We start from the raw sequence: 16,515 nt of genomic DNA on the forward strand, positions 1-16,515 counted from the left end.
CTTAGGCTGCCAGTCTAAACAGAGAGCCAGCATCTGTGCTATGTGTTTGCAATGATTAAACATTTATGGCTGTCAGGACCAATACACATCACCATGTCCATGACAGGGAGAAACTGTGGAGCATTGCTTTCAGACCCAACAAAGAGTTCTGGCCATTAAAAAGTCAACCCAACTATGTTATGAAATAACTATTACGTTAAGTTACAAACATCCTGGAATTGATGATACGATCTGTGTCTTGATGTTGCTGTTTAAGTAAAGGTATTATTGAAACAATAACAGAGAAGTAATGTTGAACTCACATTTTTCAATTCACAACCGTAAAAATTCAGCAATTTCATGAAATGTATTTTCAGTTCAATTTTATTTTGTTCGATGACAGCAGATTACTATTACCTTCATTATACATTTAATGTTTTCACCAAAACATTTACAATTGGTATAGGAGTATCTTACATTGCTTGTGGCATTTTTATAAACAGGGATTTACGCAATTTAAGTTGAATAAAGCTTGATTTTCGCCCAAAAGGAAAATGTTTTTCAGTTTCTTTGTTTCATGATCACATACGTGAGGTTACACTGCCACACCGAAGATGCAGAATGCAATTAGCCTCATAATTCATTGATCAACAACTTGTGTGGATAGACCAATTAAAGTTGCAAAGCAATTAAATGGGAGTAGGAGGACATGCAGCAATAAGTGGAAGGAATCTGAAGGAAGGTGACAGGCAAGGTTGAAGACATAGGAGCTAAGGTAAACCCTGGCCTTATAAATTAAAAAATCAAATTTGTGGCCATGTGTTGACTCCTACCAGCTCACTCTGCAAGAGAGCTTTCCCACCTCACCGTGCTTGGCCTTCAGTGGCCAGATATATTCACTTTGACTCAGTTTGAATCCTTACTATTATTGTTAAGCTTATTTGCTATCTTCTGCTCACAGGATTCAAACAATTACAATGCCGGTCCCAGAATTTGCTGGTATTTTTCAGCACCGAAGAAAGCTGGTAAAGCCATTGTAATTACACTTGGCTGGAAATTCTGGCTCGGCAGACCAGACCAAAATTTTAGTGTGNTTTTTTTTAAAAGAGAGAGAAATAACAAGACGATGTGGGAACAGTGCTTAAGCACAAGGTGGTGGTAGCTCATTGTTTGTTATCTAAACCAGGACTGACTTTAATCTATTAATTCAAGACAAAAATTACATTAATATTGACTTAAAATTAAACTATTTTCCCTGGGGTTGGAGTGAGAATTGAGAATGTTGCAGGCGATCCATAAATAAATGAAACATTCTTAAAAAGAGTCGGCATGTGGCATTTTGCACATTAGTGACAGCATGTGCATTAAATATTTATTATCTTGGAAAGAAATAATATAATGCAAAACAACAGCTTCTATAGTTTAAAAAAAGGTAGTCATCCATGAAAAGGAACACAAGGTTGAACGAGGGCAAAATGAATTCCTAAAAAAAGAGTAGGGAGTTGAGAATGGATATTTTTAGTATTGAATACTTTTCTCTAAAGCAACCATGTAAAAGCTGCTAAAAATGAACATGCTATTATCTCCATCACTATCAAACCACCTTAGCAGTTTTTGAAAACTGCCTGGGAATTTTCTTCATGTTGATTGTTTGAAAAATTCTGTCCAACACAAAATCCAAGATAATCTATGTTTTCTTGCAAACAGAACAGTAAAGGAACATACAATATTTCCGACTGAGCTCCTCAACTTACCGTGGTGATATTTATTTTGTAGTTTGAGGTAGACCGATGTGTAACATTTAATTTTTAAAGAATATTACAAGTTGTTCCTTAAATTTAGCGTAAATCCCTTTCCTCAATACTGAAACATTTAGATTTAGACAAGCCTTGGGTTTTTCATCCAATTTTATATGTTTGCATTGCCAATCATTTACCTTTGCAGCAAACTCACTGGAACAACTGTATCTTTGAGTCCTTTTGTAATTCTGTTTAGTAGTTGATTCCAAAACCATGTATAAGTGAACTGAAACCCCATTGAGGGAAGAAAATTATGAATTCACAATTGATAGTCACTGATGAGTTACGAGGTTTTCCCATACTGCCTACATTTTTGCAGTTCAGCTGAATGATTTTAACAATTAAGTCTTTTCTGTACATAGTATATCATAAGATTAAAGACAGAAAGCCACACTCATTTGTTTTTTGCATTTGGTCACTTTATTATAAAAAGATGTAGCCAAAAAGCAGTAGCAAGTTGTTTTAGACGAAGAACGAAGCAGTGGATACAGATGAAGTGCTCAAGTAAGAATACATTACATGAAGGTTTTTTTTTAATTAAAACTGTACGAAAAAGAGTGTTTTGCAGGCTTTTTAAAAAGACCGTCTTTCCCCAGGAAAACTACCAAACGTCTGTACAGTTTAACAACGCAATCCAAATCATGCTGTTCATATCCTGCACAATACGTTAAGACATTAGCAGTAGTTTTTTTTATTTTGCAGTCGCAGAGAACTGCAAAAGATTTCATATTTAAAATTAGGAAAGGTGCTTATGTTTTGTAACAGTTATTCTGGCAGCTCAATTGAATTACATCATCCTTCAATATTTGTCCTACCATAATATATACATTTCAAAATTTTATTTACTTTCATGCTCCTAAAAAGTAAACCAAAATTGAGATCTACAGTACATTTTAAAGTATAAAAATATATTACAAATCTGCAGAAATATTTACAAGCAATTTACTATTATCTGAACGCAACCCTTTATGCTTTCTGAAACTATATAAGACTAAGATGTTACAGAATATTCTAGATATTTGCCATCTTCCTACAAGTAAAAATATTTTTTTCTCATGTGATGTACATATTAAGCATGAAGATTACCAAACGATTCAATCAGTTATTAATCTCATCTCTAAGATCATCTATGCAGCAAGCTTTGGTGCATTGAAATAAAACTTTACTAGGTCTTGCCCCAAGCATCACATCCAGACTGGAAGCAGAAAGTAATAGTTTTCAGTGTTTTAAATCATATTTTCATATTACACTTATTTTTTATTGTTCATAATTGCAAAAAAATTATGAACATATTGTACAGTTGTCTGTAAAAATTAATATTAATACAAAAAAACTAATGAAACCGGGAGGGCATGATGCACCACGAAGAAAACAAAATCAATACAGTTTATCAGAAATTAATGACCATTAAGTTCAACAAAAAAAAAACTTCCCGTCCTCATTTTAGAAAATTATGGGCCAGGGGAAGGGCGGGGATGGAAGAGGGAGAAAGGGAAGAGAAGGGAAATGCAGTAAGCAAACAAGTCCCAAGGTCGAAGCTTCTCATAACGCTCAACTCGTTGTAAATCGCATACAGTCCCTGTAGTTTTTTTTCCCATTGTACCATCCCATCCAGAAAGAAACGGGAGAGCGTTAAATTCGAAGTGTCTGGATCCTTTTTCTCAGTCTTTTTTTTAGTACAAATAGTTAATTGTCTACGACTGGGAGGAAAAAGTGATTCTAATGTGCAATATTGTATCCCAATCACAGTGGCTATAATTGAGACAACTCTGGTTCCTGGGTTGGACCTTACCTCCTTTTCGGCCTTTTATGTGGCATTGTCCTGCAAAAAAAAAAAAGAGCTGTTTGAATTCTAAAACCCATTCTCCATTGCGAAGACATACCTCGAAAATCGTTCCACACAACTTTAAGAAAATGCAACAGGAGGAGTTGAGCAGTAATTTAGTTATCCAGATGTTGACTAGAGCATAATTTTGTAGGGCAGCAAATGACACAAAAATAAAGGCTTCAATTCCTTAAGTGAGAAAAACACTGTCCTACCTTCACCATAAACCGGAAAGAATGTAATTGCTTCTTGACCAGTAGCTTACTCACTTGAAAGTTAAAAGTAGTGAGTTTTTTTTTTCTTCAGGAGTAGCCACAAGCTAAAATGGCGAGTACATGAATTGATGTAGCACCAAATTAACATCCAATGTTGGCCCAGTAAGTAGGATAGATATCATTTTGAAAATGTTGATCATTCTGAAAATATAATGCTTCCCTAAAATTCCATCTGATAATGAGAAACAAATCTAATTCCAGTTGCAAGTGTTGTTGCAGAACCTGATTTAAGCCCTTTATAAAGTTCTGCGAGCAGTACAATACTGTGTATGCAATTCGCTGAAATCTCTTCCTTTTGCAAGTTCTAAAACTTGCAAGTGACAAAGAGGTTCCATGGACCGATATCATTCGAAAGATAAATTGCTTGTCAGGCAAAGTAGGTCCACATAAGCATCAATTTGGTTTGAAACACAGTCCTCCTCCACCTCTCACAAAATGAAGAGTTTTCGTTTAGTCTCTCCGTAATTTGGCATTCATTTTTGAATTGGAAAGTCAAACAAATTTCTCATGTTCCAAGATAAAACTGATTGCTGCATTCCTCAACTACAGCGATGCAGAGCAAATCCTATTTTTGTAACAAGATAGTCACAAGAAAGCATTTCTGGAACAGGCCATCATGAGAAGTGGCCGAGACCAGTACCCACAGTACATAGAACCATTTTAAGAAACAGCCTGATTATGCTGCAATGGAAAGAACACAAGGTTGCTAGTCAGGAAGGATGAGACTGAATAGGCTAAAAGTTTTTTTTTCCTCATCTGATATCTTTGGGATGTTGTCCTGACATGAAAAGCGCTATACAAATGTAATTTGTTGTTGTTGTTGTGTGATATTTGGAACAAATTTTGAAAGCAAAGGTTGGCATCAATTAGTGACCAAGTAAAAAAAAAAATAACTAAGCCAATCATGGATTGACCCCAGTTAATTAACACTCACCTGGAGCAACCATTAGCTGAGATAAAATAATATGGGTACTAAGCAGAACTTTACAATACCACCCAAAACATTTTCTGGTGTATGTAAATAGTCAAGACTATTGCTACCAACCACAGAAACTATACGAAGGGCGCAGTTCAGAATTAGGCCTGTAATGTACCAGAAGTAATAGAAAAATCACTTGAACAACATAATTGTGCTGAGTGCGGCTTTTGAAGAGGCAATGTTCCATTCTCTGCTCCATGAAATTATGAGATTCGTAATGAAAAGAACAAATGGACCCAGATAGCTGAATATTTTAAATGCATAATTATGTGGGACGGACAAAGTTTATATCAATTTGGCAATTCTAGAAATGGCTCCTGTTCTTTCAACATTCTCTGAGATTTAAAATGTGAAAAAACACATATTGCTTATATAAACAGTACAATTGGTGCAGTAACAGTAAAATATCAGATGGGGTTAATTACACAGCTGGGGATTTCAAACTAAATAAGAGGGAACTTTCAATACTTTAGAAACATAGCTTCAACTTTAGGTTAATTCGTGATTTGGTCTTTAAGTCTTCTATCTTTATTTCCAAGTGTACTGAAAAATCAGATATAAACATATCCCTCATTTCATAAGTGCTATTTGGCAGGAGCTCTAAAACATAATGCACAAGCCCTAAGTGACATCCTATAGTTAGAAGCCATAAACGTGTCACACGCAAATAAAAAAAATCACAGATCGTCAAGAATAGAATGTTATATTTTCAGCGATGAAAGTTATTGCATTGTGTAAAAATACTGCTCTGAACCAACCAACATCTAAAACAAAATAAACTGTTTTTCCCAGTTGGGTGTAAGTGTGACCTGCTTTTTGGGGTGCACTTGCAACAATACAACAACAACAAAATTACATTTGTAAAGCACCTTTCACGTCAGGAAGACGTCCCAAGGCGCTGAACGGTGGGGGATCAGGACTGTTGATGTCAGTATGTCAATGTCAGTAGAATGCAAATTGATTGTTGTTTAGCCCTACCTGTTCTGCTTCTTCTAGACTTAAGTGATGTTTAGTTGTCATGTGTCAACCATGGAGCCATGTTCATAATGTTGTAAGCACCCAGTCGGCCTGTCAGCATAAGTAAAAACAGCTCCAAGCTGAATTATTTGGTAGCACAGTACACTGCGTTGGCACACAAATGCAGTATGTGGTTTCAGTGGTTGAAAGCTCAACATTTTGTACTCTATAAAAACGCTCAATTCTAAACCAAAGGAGGGCAACCAATGGCGACCAATAAGTCTTGAGAACACAGTAGTCCATCCAATAACTGGATAGATATTAAAAAAAGGTATTCTTTAACTGGACTATACAGAGGTAAAACTGGTTGAAAAAATAAATGCTTTATAGAAATACAACATATCAATAGGGCCAAATGTTATTTCCACCATTGTTTCCATGGATCTTCTATGCATTTTAATTGCTTAGTGTGGCCAGATAAGCTTTTCATTATAATCGGAAATTATGTACATTTAACTCTCAGTATACTCAGTTATAATTAACGTTTGGCCTTATTAATGATTGGGATTCACTTTTATTAAATTGTTGTATCAATTCAACAGGAGTTTAATAACCCATTTTAACACACCTTCTACATAAATGTAAGTGAATATCCTCAGGATAATAAATCTGAAGATTAAGTTTCAAAAAACGGACCACAAATTCAATAAATTAATTTTAGAAAACAAATATTTCCCATAAATAAAACCAACAAAATAACTCTTCCCTTCATCAACATTAGCATATGGATTGCAATTTTAAGTAAAACATAAAAGCTTGGCTTCCAAAATAAGAATTTATAAATGCTACATTTGAATGAAGAGTAAATACAGGTGTGAATGTCAGTATCAGCTTTGTTGGCGAATCTCATATACGCGATTTTCATGATCCACTTAACATTTCCACTCACATTTCTTATGATGACACGGGGGTGGGAAGGGAGGGAGAGAGTACAGAAGAATAACAGATTTATCTAATCATAAAACTACAGAAAAACCCCAGTGATTTAAGGACCAGAAAGACCTTTTGCTGATATCTTAAATGAAAACTTGCCAGCTTCAGATCCTAGTGATGATTAGGTTTTGAAACTGTAATTTTATGTATCACTCTCTTTCAGAATGACAGATTTCAAGTTTCGGTGATCTGGCTTACACATACCCGTTCTCTCTATTGTGCATTCCACTACTTGCTGATATCATGCATTGAATCACAGTAAACCATGGCATGAACAAAGCACTTTATTTTGCTCTGTTTTTCAACTTCTTAAGGTACCTTCCCAAGTGACAATTCATGTGTAAGCTTAGAGAGTGACCATCAGTAAGCTATTGTTGTACCATTACAGCCAAGTTTGATTCTGTCCTCACTAAATGCCCACCAAACAAACATAACAGGTCAATTAAGGTTGTCTTTCACTAAATTGATTTGATATTACTTTTGAAAAAACAATCTAGTACTTAATACTAATATCTAGTCAAATTAAAGCTAAAATACTTAATAGTTCTACAAATAAGGATTCTGACACTACTAAGCTATGTAAAGAGGAACGTTAAGTAATTTCATACCATCGAGTGAATTGACATTCAACCCGAATAAATCTACCTAAAAATTTGATATTTATTAATCTTAAGATGATTAAGATAAGAAATATGGGACTGAAAATATCAATTCGTTGTAATAATTACTTCTCGAAATTGTAGCCTAGGTTAGCATAAGGGTCTGGAATGCATCAGACAATTGCAAACATCTGACCAGAGACAGTTCATAAGGTCTCTAATAGCAAAGTGCGAAACTGTTTAATTCCCAGAATTAAGATAATTAATTGCTGTCCAACATTATGCTAAACAAATTAAACTAGATAAGTGAAATATATGAAACCACACAGTGCAAATGTAAATACATCATTAATTAAAAGGGTAGTCTAAAAGGCAATCACGCATGCTAAAAATCAGTTCAATATATGACTTTACTCGGGAGTCCTGTAGTGGTTACAGCACTCGCTGCACAAGTGAGAGGACTCGGGATGTTAGTTGATTGGCGGATCGCTTTCTGGGGGTAATAATCCCTCAAGATCATACTTCTTGCATTAGATGCTCTAGATCCTAGCTAAGTCTCAAACTTTCCTTCAAGCTTTTGTTTGCAGATTGGCCAATATGATGAGCTGGGTTTCAACGATCAAGTTTCTCACACAAACTCAAAATTCGAAGAGGTATTTGGCAAGGTTAACAATAAATAAAAAACAGCTTCATATTCTGAAATATAAAGTAACTTCAATAACAAACAGTACTCTCATTATTGTAGCCAATACATAGACAAACTCTTAAGACTAAAGAAAGTTCTCTTACAAAACTGCTCAAGTGGAAAGAATCTGAAAAGCTATTCTGATCACCGATGTTGTCAGACTTCAGAGAGAGAGAGAGAGAGAGTGGAGAGAGAGAACAAAAAGAAAGAAACTGAAAGAAAAGAATTGAAAAAATAGAAAGGAGAAAATCTAGGAAGGTCTAGCACAGTGTAGTACTCAAGTGACAGTATAACTCCTGATGCAAGTAGTTTTTGCTTTGCAATATGTGTTTTGCATAATTATTTTCTGCATTAACATATCCACAATGGGGCTGGTATCAATTAGTACACACATCCCCGCTAAGTTACCTCCACTAAGTTAAACTCGTGTGGAAGAGCGAAATTTATTCATTAACCACTCAAGTGTTAGTAGCATGTTCTAACCAAAAAAAATACATTGCTTTGACAATACAGAACAGAGGAGGAATAAAGCACACTGACTATTTCCCTTATGTGTGTTGAGAAAAAAAACAGGGTTATGGTAAATTGCTCGTGAATCTATATCTGGACCATTGCTATTCTCAGTGAAAACTTAGATGACAAATTAAATATAAAACGGATGAACAATTAAATCAACTGATATATCAATCATTTGAACTATAGTTGGAACCTTGGTTGATTTGATATAAGCTACAGCTGCAAACTCATTTTCTGTGTAACACTGATAATTGAGGTAACAAATCTGAACCTCACCTGTATATATTTGGGTCAAGAAGCAATGCAGTGTCCTGTGGTAGTTTTGACAAATGTACCGTTTGTGTCTTCAGCTGAGTTCTGTCATTTTCATTCACCCACACATCAGGCAGACTAAAAAAGAAAACGTTGGGATGTTAAATATTTAACCTTTGCAGAAAACCAGCTGGCATATTAGAAATATTTCTTCAGGAGAAAATGCAGATTGAAAAAAAAGAAAGTTACGATGCTCATTCAACACTGGGTATATGACCATTTTTTGCTTGGAAACATTTAGCACTGATCTGTAGTTGAACTGAATGCGCCTGCGTGTCAGATTGCACATATGTGTATGGATCAGAAAGTTTGAACCACACAGTGCACAGTCTAGGCTGTCATTCCAGTGCTATGCTGGGGAAGCGCTGTAATGTTTAAACCAAAGTCCTCTCTGGCTGTTAAGGAGGATGTTGAAGAGACCACAACTCAAAAGGAGAAATGAAACATTTTAATTTTTCTAAATAATTATAGCATTGTGTACTATTCCAAAGAGCTTGTACTTACTGAAGAATTCTCATTTTTAAAAATAATTTTACACAAACTACTAAGGACTCAGCCATAAACTTAATCCTATTACTACTGGCAAAATAATAAGCACAATCTGATTATTCAAGGGGAACAAAACAAAGATAGGATAGTAACAATACAAACAAGTTAAATGAAAAAATCCTTCAAGTTCATTAGGAGTCTAAATTCAGCGTTCACGACTAATATTAAATGCCCAATAAACATTCTTAAACAAAAAGCTAACATGCAAATCTAAAATAAAGTGTACAGTTCATTTTGTGACGACCGTTATGCATTCGTTCACTTTGGTTATTTTAAAGCAGGCTAACCTGTGGACAATGAAAAATATATAAGTAGATAAACCACCGCCAAGACTAAAATGAATAATGATCAATATTATCAGTCAATACTGATAGAGTCCCAGAATTCTTTGTACAAACTTTGATAATTAGCAACGAACCAAGACTTGAAACAATATAGTGCATTTTTATTTAGAAGCAGCAAATTTCTAGTTTGCTGAACCAGCTTAGTATTTTAACATTTAAAAAGCTGGACCAATTCCTACGTGAGTCTTTTACATTTCACTAACTCAGCAAGGTGAAAGACACTGGCCTCTTTTTAACAATAAAGATTGCCAGAAATTACTGAATCAACAGTCTGTTACTAACGGACTCACAAGAGCATATATATATATCTATATATATACTTTACGAGCAATCCAACAATACAAACTGCAAACCAAACAGCGTGAAAATCCCACCAAAAATATTCAGTTTAGGTGTTGCTTTACCAATATTTCCTTTTTACAGATCCCTTTCAACATTAGCACAGAACTATTCAAATATCCTATTTACAATTGAGAGCGCATTTTTTTGCAAAAATATAAAATTAATAAAGATATTTAATGGGAAATGTAGGTTCCCCCAAAGCTTAGTGTATAAAAATTGCTAGTGAGCACAAGGCCACACAGGTTGGAAGGTTACAGGCTTGATTCTAGTCTGTTCTTCGTTAGGTGAACTTAGCCTTTCATGTAAATAATGGTCACTTGGGCATGATATCAGAGGACATCAAATGGAACCATTTGAATGAAAAGCAGTCAAGATGCTTTGAAGAGAAAGAAAATTGGCAGCACAATGGAAAAAAAATGAGCAAAAATCTAACTTTTATAATGAAATACAATAGGGTCAGAAAATGGTACAGATATGTAGTTTTGCTGAGAGATATTCAAAAGAACGAGCAGCACAATTTAACAAAGTCAAAAAATAAACCTTTACATCATATAGTGTAGTTTCAATTTGGAAAACAAGACACTATTTATTTTATCTCAATCAAACCCAAATTACATTTGAATTGAACTGCCACAAACCATGTTTGGGAAGATAATATCTATGCTTACTCGTGTTTAATTTACAAATGTCATTTACATACAGCGGTGGCCAATGCCAATTGCTTTGCCACTGCAACAATTCGTTAGTGCAGTGTAGTAGACACATTTAGCATTTGCAGGTATGAATTAGTTCTAATGGTCACAATGACAAATTTAAATGGATAGAATGACTTCTCGCAACAGCAATTAACGGACAATGCAACTCAAATGACTGCAGTAGAACTGTCAAGTCAGATGTGGCAACATTATTTTTCAAAGCATTTAATTTGCATGGCACTGCAATTTAACATAATCTTTCAAAATAGATTAAACGTTTCCTATTCACACAAATGCAAGAATTATTATTTAGCAATGTTATAAATCAGGGTGGTCCAACCTTTCGGCTGCCGTGGGTTGATTCTCTATTTGGGAAAGGCTGCATAAGCAAAATTTTGCGCTTCTCTTCCAGAAACATTTCACTAGCTAAGAACGTCATCACCAATTCCAACAGCTTTTTTCTTATGCGGATTTGTTTTTTTGCGGTCGGGAACGGACATTTATAAAATGCAAGGCAGAGAGACAGTCAGTTCCATCACTGTGCATCATGCTTCAAATAGCATTATTGTGCTTCAAATGGCGTTGTTGTTTTGTAGTGTGACAGTACAAGACTTGATTTTAAAGTGGGACAATGCAATTGAAAGCAGAATAAGCACTGATGGAACTAGAGCCACCTACCTGCCCGGTTATAAAGCAGGCTGCAACCTTATGGATTGTACGTCTGCCTTATAACTGGGGTTCTACTGTACGCACTTAATTCAATCAATTAATGTCTCTTCCTCCTTCTGACTCAGTGTTTTCATATTCTAAATGCTTTTGACCATGCTAAACACATCACGATTCAGTTTATCCACGAACTTAGGAATCTGAATGTTTTAAGTTATTTTCTAATTTGTCACTTCTTTAGAGTGAGTATTTCTAGCTTCAATAGCTAGAAATCAGACAACTCAGGTGTCTGATTCCAGAGGTCGAATCATCCGATGAACCAAATTTGTTTGTACCCAACTTTAACAAAGCGATTTTCCACAAAGTAACATAGCCTCCAAAATGTTACTTTTTTCAAAACAGATAAAAGCTTTATCTATACTTACATATCTTCTGGCATCCAGTGAAGCAGTACTTTTACTTTTCCAGAATCCTCTCTTCTACGTGCTATAACCTGAAAAACAGAATTTGCATCAAAAATGGCGAGTAAATATGGAAGGGGAACTGAAGTGCCATGAAGAGAGAGAAATCTGTATTAGTTGACCAATCCATAGCAACACTGAGCACATCAAAATTTGACTGCACTGGTGATGTTGATGTTTAAGCAAATACGGAGTTGGTGTTCAATACAAATCTAAAATGTTCCAGGCTTTTTTTTCTTAAACCAAACCTTGGTTCAGGTGCAAACCCTCAACTTGCACCACCTTGGAATGTCCTCTCGACATGAAGGGCGCTATACAAATGCAATTTGTTAAAGGTTTTCAGGAAATCACGCGCAAAAGCACACACAGATTAAGTTACTTCACTATGCATCATCCTGGAGTACAGAATTGCATTACATGGCAAAGATGTTTTAAATGTTGTATCTAAAATTAGCAAGACTATTAATGAAGTAGTTAGTTTCATGGAGCTATTTGGATTATCATGGACTATTTGGTTTTATCAATCTCATTTTTTCAGATCGAGCAAGAAAAGCAACATTTTCTAGTCTTCATTATTTCTGAATTTATATAATTCTACTGAGCTGAATTGATTTAAGTTCTGGAAATAAAACCAAACATCACACTTAATATCCATCATATTAATTCAAGCCATTTGAATGGAAATAAGTGTGGACCATCTACTGCAGCTATGAACTGCAATAACACCATTCTTGATACCTTCTCATAATATTTTTGGCCTCACTACATCTCCCCCATTGCTCTGGCAGCCTCCATGAAACTCTGGTTTCCTTTTTTCCGTGGCTTACATTTATTTTTTCAATTGTTAACTCTACCTAAATTCAAAATGTAACCAAGACTTGAATACTGCTCCAAAAGATCTCCTTCCAGCTCTCTTGAATACGATGGGGGGGAAAAAAACATCTTGTAGATGAGTTGCTCCTCCAACTTTTCTCCCCTGTTCCTCAAGCTTAAATTAATTGTAGAAATCAGCCAATTGGAAGGTGGGAGAAGTGACAAGACATCTATATCATAGGCTAGGCCCAAACAGCATCCAACAACAACAAATTACGCTTGTATAGCGCCTTGTACAACAGCACAGGTAAATTGATGGTAAAATAGATACAATTATTTACTTTACTGAAAGCGAGAATGAAACCACTTGTGTTCCAAGCCCACGTTACTGCTCACTTCAGCGAAAGAATCACAACCTGATTCCCTCAACCCAAACCATATTTGTCTCACTTCTGTCAAGTAAGATGTAAATATGTATACCCAAGACCTGTATTCCACACAAAAAACTGCCAGTGCAGCTCCTTGAAAAAATAGATAGCATTTGGCACTATACAATCCCATTTTAAACTGATGAGATGTTTCTCAACAAAGTAATCACAGAGCATCAACTGCTTTGTTGGCAGTCGACTTTGTGCCTGTTTATGGGACATTGCGTGCAAACTGGCTGCCGCTTTCGTTGGTCCGCAAAGCAATCACTCCACCTCATAGTTTACCTTATGAAGCGCTTTCAGATACCCTCCCGACTTGTCAAACCAAATCTAAGGGTTATTTTTCAGTAATTCACTGCACTCCGGGGGAAAAATAAATCATCCTGTGACTTCGTTAATTTTCTACTCATGTTCTCTAGTTCCCTGCATTCACAGGCAAACCAAAGTGATCAATATATTTACATCTGTCACACTGCTTATTTTAAATCAAATCTAAAATAACCAAGCTGGATTACGATCGAAAAACTTCACAGTTGACGGTCTGGAATATATTCAAGCTTTGTAGCAAGAAAATGACAAGTCACAATACAATCTATAAAAATAAGATTACCCAATCTGAAACATTTAAGTACGACAGCACATAAAGGGCTTCCTAGCCTTTGAAATTGCAATACAGGTTATTTTTTTCAAATGAAAAAATAATTTCTTAAAAATAAGCATAGGCTGCCCTCCAGTGGACATATCTATGTTGCATTGAACCAAATTGTTAATGCCATCCATTTCTCTCTCCCCACCAGAAAGATAAGATTTATTTTTGGGTTAGTGCAACAGTAATTCCTACGGTAGCATCAATCTATCTACCTATTGCAACTTTAGTTATTCCATTGAGAGATCTGTTTTGAGACTGCATTGTGGAAATCACCATGGCATGTTTTGTTAATGGAGAGAGGATATAAAAAAAGTGCTCTATGATCTTCAATTCTAATTAAAATAATCACCATGGCCATAATATAATTATTTATCTTAAATAACAGATTAGCCTAAAAATGTACCTTGGTAGAGGCAATAAACAATATTCACTTTGGGCAACTGAACTCAACTTACATTTTTCAATCATTGCAAAAGCAAATTCATTATTTGAACGCAGACACAACAGAATGTAGCATTAAAATCACAACTCTTTCAGAATGACACAATCATTACAAACCAAGAGTGCATTCATTGTGTAGTACTGTTAAGTGGCACACAGTTTAGTGCTAAACTAAAGAGATACAATATCGGTACTCATGTCAAAATGAACAACTCTGAAGTTAGGTTCTAATTATAGATAAATCTCCCTCTAACACACCTCAAAAATGAACACTAAATTTGTTAACCTCAAACTTAGAAAAGCATCTTCTAGTTCACAGGTGTGATATTTCCATTTGCCACAAAGTAAGTCTTGTGACGTTTATAAGCAATTACCCCACCACCAACAAGGTACAAATCTTTTCACACTCATTTCACATGGCTCCTGAAAGACCCTCCCTTCTGACCGTGCCTTCAGCCGCCCTCCTACCTCCCCTTCACTCCCTCATCCCAACCCTGCCACACTCTCAGGTCCTGACTGTTCAGCGCCTTGGGACGTCCTCCCGACGTGAAAGGCGCTTACAATGTAATTTTGTTGTTGTTGAGAGTTGAGACTTCCTTTTAGAGATTTCCTTGCCTGATTACGTTGCTCACAATATGCATTTCTTCCACAGTAGTGTCGTTTGAGTACTATTTAAGTCTCATTCACATACAGCAGCAGACACTCGAGAAGGAAGAATCATACTTTATTTCACTCCACTAGGATTGCCTGCACCAAAACTCATCCAAAGAAGTAGATTTGCATTGCAATACAGCTATACAGAAGTCACAACTCACACTCAATCTACCTATCTGTGCAATTCAATTCACTTGACTCACAATATTAAGCAGATTGAACATGTACACAACTGAGTTTATAAGAAAATATACTTGGCCCACAATTTTATTTCCAGCATAAAATACACAAACAATATAGTAACTAGCCCATTTGCAGAGGAAAATGGAGCACCACTGTGAATGGGAAATGCAACGTGACAGGTGAAAATGAGTGTTATTTGCTACACACGTTGGCCTAAATAAGTTTAATGAGGTCATTAAACAAAACTAATAATGTGCTATGTTAACATGCAGCCAAAGTCGTGTGTTGGCCTTATAATGTTTCTCCTGATGTATTGTCAACAGTTTTATGTTTATTTTAGATTATGAAATACAATTACACTGAAGTGGAAAATTTACTATAGGAATTTAATTTTTCACGGTTGAAAGCTAAACAGCAAAGTTTTACTCACTGTGCTATGAAACACAACACTATGCCCATTTCCATGACTTTCAATATGGGTTGAAAGATTAAAACAGATGGCCCGATGTCTTATAGCATCCATTGTTTGAGCATCAAAAAAGTCGTGTGGTCTTGCTGTAAAGGAAAAACAATTATAACAGACAGGTTTCTCAGTGAGCATCACATACTGATAAAATAATCTGATATATTTACCATTTAAACAAAAGAGGAAAGATTGGAGCTAAATAGAAAATATCACTCTCAAATTAACAGCAATAACTGGAGTTGAAAATAGCTGCAGAAATGAGGGACTAAAATTTAAATCATGTGCTAATGGTTTAAAAAAAATGAATTCATAAAATGCATAAAATATAAATAAATCAGGTTCTTACAATAACTTGCATTTATATAGCACCCTTCGCGCCAGACGGCGTCTCGGAGCGCTTATAAATGTGTGTCGGTGGAATCTGTCAAAATATTTTTCTTTGAAAACAGCTACTGAAGCATGAAAAACAGAAATTTACAGCACATAGAAGGGAGCATTGGGTCCGTGTTTGCTGTTTGAAAGAGTAATCCTTTCAGTCCCATTTACCTGACATTTCCCCATATTCTGCAAATTATTCTTTTAAATATATGTGTAGTTGTCTCTTGAAAAAATAACATCGATCCTGCTTCAACCCAGCAGGGCATTCCAACTTGCAGCAATACTAAAAATAAATTCCTCCTGCCCCACCCTACGTCCACAAAAAACTGTTGAATATAAACCAGAGTCTCAAAGGTGATTTTGGGAGACAGTTAACTATTCAATTAACAAGTGGCAAGAGGCAAGAACTCGGCTACCGGGCTCGGTTTTGTGACTTTGGTTTCCTCACAGACAGCTAACGACATTAAAGACACGGTTTTGTGCCAAACTTGATGCCATTCCAAGAAATGGGGATAATGAGGAGGGGG

The 16,515-nt window shown here is 35.6% G+C and overlaps 1 protein-coding gene across 1 annotated transcript in view; it reads right to left on the bottom strand.

Moving 5' to 3' along the window:
* Positions 1 to 2,179: 2,179 nt before the first annotated feature.
* Positions 2,180 to 16,515, bottom strand: part of aebp2 (AE binding protein 2) — a 37,413-nt gene continuing 23,077 nt past the window's right edge. The window contains exons 5-8 of the mRNA XM_042335027.1: positions 15,575 to 15,699; positions 11,941 to 12,008; positions 8,884 to 8,997; positions 2,180 to 3,600 (exon numbers count right to left, since the gene is read on the bottom strand). Of these exons, the coding sequence (XP_042190961.1) occupies positions 3,567 to 3,600; positions 8,884 to 8,997; positions 11,941 to 12,008; positions 15,575 to 15,699 (341 nt within the window). The 3' untranslated portion in view covers positions 2,180 to 3,566. The remainder of the gene's footprint in view (positions 3,601 to 8,883; positions 8,998 to 11,940; positions 12,009 to 15,574; positions 15,700 to 16,515) is intronic.

This window comes from Callorhinchus milii, unplaced genomic scaffold (assembly GCF_018977255.1).
Source record: "Callorhinchus milii isolate IMCB2004 unplaced genomic scaffold, IMCB_Cmil_1.0 Scaffold5, whole genome shotgun sequence".
Classification (NCBI taxonomy): Eukaryota; Metazoa; Chordata; class Chondrichthyes; order Chimaeriformes; family Callorhinchidae; genus Callorhinchus; species Callorhinchus milii.